Genomic DNA, 4,862 nt, shown 5'->3' with positions numbered 1-4,862 from the left:
ACCCACAAACCCGCCAACCTGTGAACCCGTATAAATAAATGGGTTCGTGGGTCATATATGGGTTTATGTTCCAAAACCGCCAACCCGTGACACGCCAACCCGTGACCTGTATATTTAAATGGGTCGTGTTTGGGTTGACATATTTTGACCCGCCAACCCGACAACCCGCGACACGCCAACCCGAACACGACTCGATTGCCAGGCCTACTAGCAATAGAGTTATCGGCGGTACCCCTCCCGCTTCAACAAGTGGGTTGATTGGTTTTACTAACCAACTTCATCATCTCTCTACTTTTTCTTTTTTATTTTCTCTTGTATTATGTGTTTTAAAACTTCTACCTTAGTTGTTTTGTATTTTTTTTAATTGAGTGGGTTCAAAAAGATAAGGTTTCCATGTGTTGTGGGTTGGGAAAGATAAAAAAAAAGAAGAGACAAAAATTAATGTGACAATAGGTTCGATGGGTTGGGAGGGAACGACTCTCTCCCCCCTTATCTTCCAGACATTCGTTGTACTAGTGATGTTTGATGTTCAATTTGATCATTTTATGGCCTTAGTGTCACCTTCAGTGCCATTTTGTTGTTTCCCACCTTCATTTACACCATTAGACAATAGATTTTTCAACCAGGTAGGAGAGAATCACAAAGGGAACTCTTGGGTGGCCATTCTTGATTCATCCTTATGACACCCTCATTGATTTGTTTTGATTTTTTTTTTCTCATATTTTTAAAGATGATATATGATCACCCAAAGGACAATTATTAATTGTTCAGATTTTGATAGTTAGAATAATTTGGAATCCCTTCAGAAAAATCATCATCATCAAACTCCTTTTCACTCACAAGATCTTGGTTATTCAAAAATTCACATTTAGAGGCCTTTTCATTGTCTTGTTAATAGGAGGAACCCATCCTTCCACCTCCAAAAAACTCACATGAATTTCTTAATATCCTTTTTTACGTTGTAATTTATTTGACCAAAACTTCTTTTTCCTATTTTACAATTTACAGAGTTGCTATAAGCCTATAACTATCTGATTAGGTACAAATAACTTATCTGACCAGAAATAAACTTCACAAAGTTTTTACTTTTAATTCGAGTAAAATAATTTATTGCTGCTTGTAACTTCACTCAAATAAAAAAACTATAACCGAATAAAGTCTGTTTGTTTATTTTCATATACTAGCAATATACCTAAAAACTGATTTGATGTCATTTATAACACCTCAAACTCAAAGTTATAAAAAATCGAAAGAATCCCACAACTTAAGTCTTTATTTTATATCGATGTATACAAAAGAAATAAATAAGCAACATAAAAACTTTATATAAATTCACTATCATATGTTAATAATATACTAATCAAACAATAACTTCACTTCCAAAACCAAAAAAAAAAAAAAAAAAAAAACCACGGGACTCAGCTCTCCAAGCCTATCCTTATTAAACACAGTGGCTGTGGGTACAAATACTTTAAAAACCAAACTACTACACCTGGTGCTATGGGTGTTGTTGTATATAAACATGAGCTACTCTTAAATCTCTAGACACTTAGAGAACAAAAAAATTTCCACTTGGTAGTTTACACAATTTTACCCTTTCACACACAAACTTTAACTTTAACTATAAAGTTTAATAAAGTAGGATGCTATTTCTTTAATCGGATATCCTCATCTCTACATGCAATACGTCCTTCACCACCTCATATGTCACAAACGCAATAGCTATTGATGGTACCACCTAAACAAACAACAAATGCCAATTTACTTTCGATGTTTTTCTAATTAAGACATTGGATTTGAAGTTATAAATTTTTCAAATGAAATGAAGTTAGATATAGACTGACCTTGACCGAGTTGGGGACGAGGCCCTTGTACAACGCACGGAAGCCTTCATAGCGAACGGTTTTCCTAAAGGCATCGACCATTCCGGTGTACTCGAGTCCTCCCGACTTGCCACCTGCGGTTACAACCGAAGCCGCGTCTTTCCACCCGACCATTTGCATTCTCCGCCGGATCACATCGAGAGGATAAGCCACCGTTTGTCCAACGGTTCCCGCTGCGGCCCCACATGCAAGCTTTGTGGTCACGCTTAGGTCCGTGCCTTCGGTTAGCCCAAATGGCCTTGTTTTCACCAACCAATCTTTTAATGATTCGTATACCGCAAAATTAAGCCCCACATATGGTACCTACAAACATCCATACAAATATCATTACTGTATCAGAGTCACAGTCACAGTCACAGACACAGATTTGTGAGTTTTAACTTACGACACCGATGACGGAAGGGAGCCATCCTTTGTATAATGCGCGTGGGCCTTCTTCACGGAGTACGGTTTTAAGAGCATGAGCGATTCCTCTATATTGGCTAGGAGATTTATCGGTCTGAAAAGATGAAAAGATTAGTAATGAAAATTTGAAAATAAATAAAAAGTTTTAATTTTTAGTTGGAGATTAGAGAATAAATAAATATATATATGTACTTGGACAGTAAGGCGACCGCGGACCAAGTCCATTGGGTAGGTTGCTGACATGGCGATTATTCCGGCACAAGCACCGGCTCCAAGGCGTAAGAGAGGGGTGAGTTCAGCATCCTCTGGAAGAAAAAAAAAAGATAAAACATAAAAAATTGTTGCATAAATAGGCATTTAACATTTAAGTTAAAAAAAGGTATGGCTAAGTAAACCATTTCATTAAAAGGAAAAAAAAATGTATAGTGATACCATTTCCAGGTTGCTGCTTATAGAGCCACAAGATTCCCCTGTTTTTTAAAAAAGAAGAATGTTAAAGGCTTAAAGCAACAAACTTTGACTAAAGAAAGACATTTTTGAACTAAAAAAAAAAAAGAAACATACTTGGATGCCTCTTCATAGCTAAAGAACTTGACAGCAGAGTTTGGGACAATGCGAGCACAATTGGTGCCATTTCCTTTAAACATTCCTCTTAAACCCTCTGTTCTCCATATATACTTCAACCCCTGAATTGTTCCATTGTATTTGATTGCATGTGGATTTTGAACCTGTAATTTTAAACAAATCAACTCTGTTTAGTACTTATTATTCTACATGTTTTATACTCTAATGAAAGAAGCCATTATTGGGGTCGATTCAAAGACATATAAAGATTGATGAATTCACTTTCTTAAACATTAAACAAGTGAGAAATTAAAAGAAAAAGATTAGTTAAGAGATCCACCTGGAGGAGAATTTTCAAACGTTCTAAAGGAGCAACAGCAGTACGTGATCTGCAACATAAAGAAATCAAATTAACTGAAATCCAAAACTAATATCAATGTTTACAAGTCAACACTCGCATTAAATGTAAGATATGTGGATGCTTAAATTATATATTCCACCCTTTTTACCTTTGTACTACAGTCACTTCTACGGTTTTACAATCTGTTAAATTCTTGTGTTCTTTTTGTAGTGTACCTCCTACTCCTAGACATCCATATTAACTTCTTCATATCTTTAACTGACATTCAGTTTCTGAATAGCTTTTTCATAGTTTCAAAATATTCTAAAGTGTAAAGTAGTGGTAGCTCTAACAGCTATCCCACAGAATAATGCTTTTTAAGATACTAAAGCAACCACTTATGCCAAAAGCATAATATCCATTAAAAAGACTTTGCAGGCATCAGAAGTCATTTCCAAGTTCTTGATAGAGGTAAACAATGAACCGAAGATATAATACATAAATTTTAACACTAACACTGATCATTTAATAGCTCCATTTAATAATTGATCTTTGTTTTCAACGTCCGGCTAGCCATCTTTGAATTTTAGTTTTTTTTTTCCTTAAATAAGAATCAATCAGTCGTTATTCGTTAAAATCATCATGTTTCAGCTATTCAGCTAAAAAGAATTCCCACGGAACAAGTAACTAAAATGAATCAGAACTATTTCACATTCAAAAATGTAATCTAGATTCAATTCAATTCAATTCAATCGGAAATTTGTAGCACAACGTAGGACATAAAAACAAAATCAGTGAAAAAACGAAAAATTATTGATTGAAAACGAAACAGCGAGAACGGAAGAACTCACACTCCACCAGCAATGCCTCCGGCGGCGAGAGATTTGCAGATGCCAAGTAAAGCGAGACGACTCGGAGCCTTCACACCTTCACTCGCTATCTTTGCTTCTTCAGCGATATTCGCGATCGTAGCGCTCGTTTTCCCGACCACGTCCTCCGACGCCATGTTTCAATAGCGCAGCTGTGAAACACAATCAAACGAGATATGGAAATTCACAGGAACCCTAGCCAAACTCAGCTAGATTCGCCGTCGTGCGTTCTCCTCCGGCGATCTTTAATTGAGAGAGATTAAAAGGATAAATAAACGAAAAAATGATCAAACATATAGCGAGTACGCACGTGGTGCTGGTGGTGGCGCGTGAATATTTTAATTGATTGGGATTGCGGGGAGCTGTAATCGTTGGACTAGAAATAGTGACAATTGGCCCTATAAAATCGACATGAAAAAATTAGGGTTTTTTCGGATTCTTTATGGGTCGGGTCAAGTCATACTATCGGATCCAATCAGAACTAGGTGAAAAACAAAAAACGATATAATTAATAATATATTTTTAAATAAAAATATTTTTGGACTTTATAAGTATGCAGATACATTTAAGTGATTTATACTGTTTTTTTAACATAAAATAAATTTCTTAGTAATTATGTATATAAAAATAAAGTGACTAAATCTAAAAAATAGTAAAATTTTGTTACCTCATTTAATTGCTTAATTTTTTTATGGTCGGTATAAAAAGATTAAAAATAAACTTATGAAACTTTTTTTATAAAACAAATATCTATAAATTAATAGTTTTTAGTAAATATTATTTCTTAAGTCAATTTTTAAT

General features: G+C 35.0%; 1 protein-coding gene across 1 annotated transcript; it reads right to left on the bottom strand.

Moving 5' to 3' along the window:
- Positions 1-1,418: 1,418 nt before the first annotated feature.
- On the bottom strand, positions 1,419-4,415 carry LOC111890842 (mitochondrial adenine nucleotide transporter ADNT1). The gene is made up of 8 exons (XM_023886922.3): positions 4,044-4,415; positions 3,193-3,241; positions 2,853-3,016; positions 2,721-2,758; positions 2,481-2,593; positions 2,269-2,382; positions 1,845-2,186; positions 1,419-1,738 (listed from the first exon to the last, which is right to left on the bottom strand). Exons 1-8 carry the CDS (start codon positions 4,196-4,198, stop codon positions 1,655-1,657), a joined length of 1,059 nt encoding a protein of 352 aa, XP_023742690.1. The 5' UTR covers positions 4,199-4,415; the 3' UTR covers positions 1,419-1,654.
- Between the last annotated feature and the right edge of the window lie 447 nt (positions 4,416-4,862).

This window comes from Lactuca sativa, chromosome 6 (assembly GCF_002870075.4).
Source record: "Lactuca sativa cultivar Salinas chromosome 6, Lsat_Salinas_v11, whole genome shotgun sequence".
Classification (NCBI taxonomy): Eukaryota; Viridiplantae; Streptophyta; class Magnoliopsida; order Asterales; family Asteraceae; genus Lactuca; species Lactuca sativa.
This window is presented reverse-complemented; position numbering and strand designations above follow the sequence as displayed.

Bases quoted from the DNA above. Each gene is read 5' to 3' on its own strand.
- LOC111890842 (XM_023886922.3), bottom strand. From the start codon at position 4,198: ATGGCGTCGGAGGACGTGGTCGGGAAAACGAGCGCTACGATCGCGAAT. The intron at 2,383-2,480 runs GTACATATATAT...TCATCTTTTCAG, and splicing joins GCGGTCGCCTTACTGTCCAA to ACCGATAAATCTCCTAGCCA. The intron at 2,187-2,268 runs GTAAGTTAAAAC...GGATGTTTGTAG, and splicing joins TCCCTTCCGTCATCGGTGTC to GTACCATATGTGGGGCTTAA.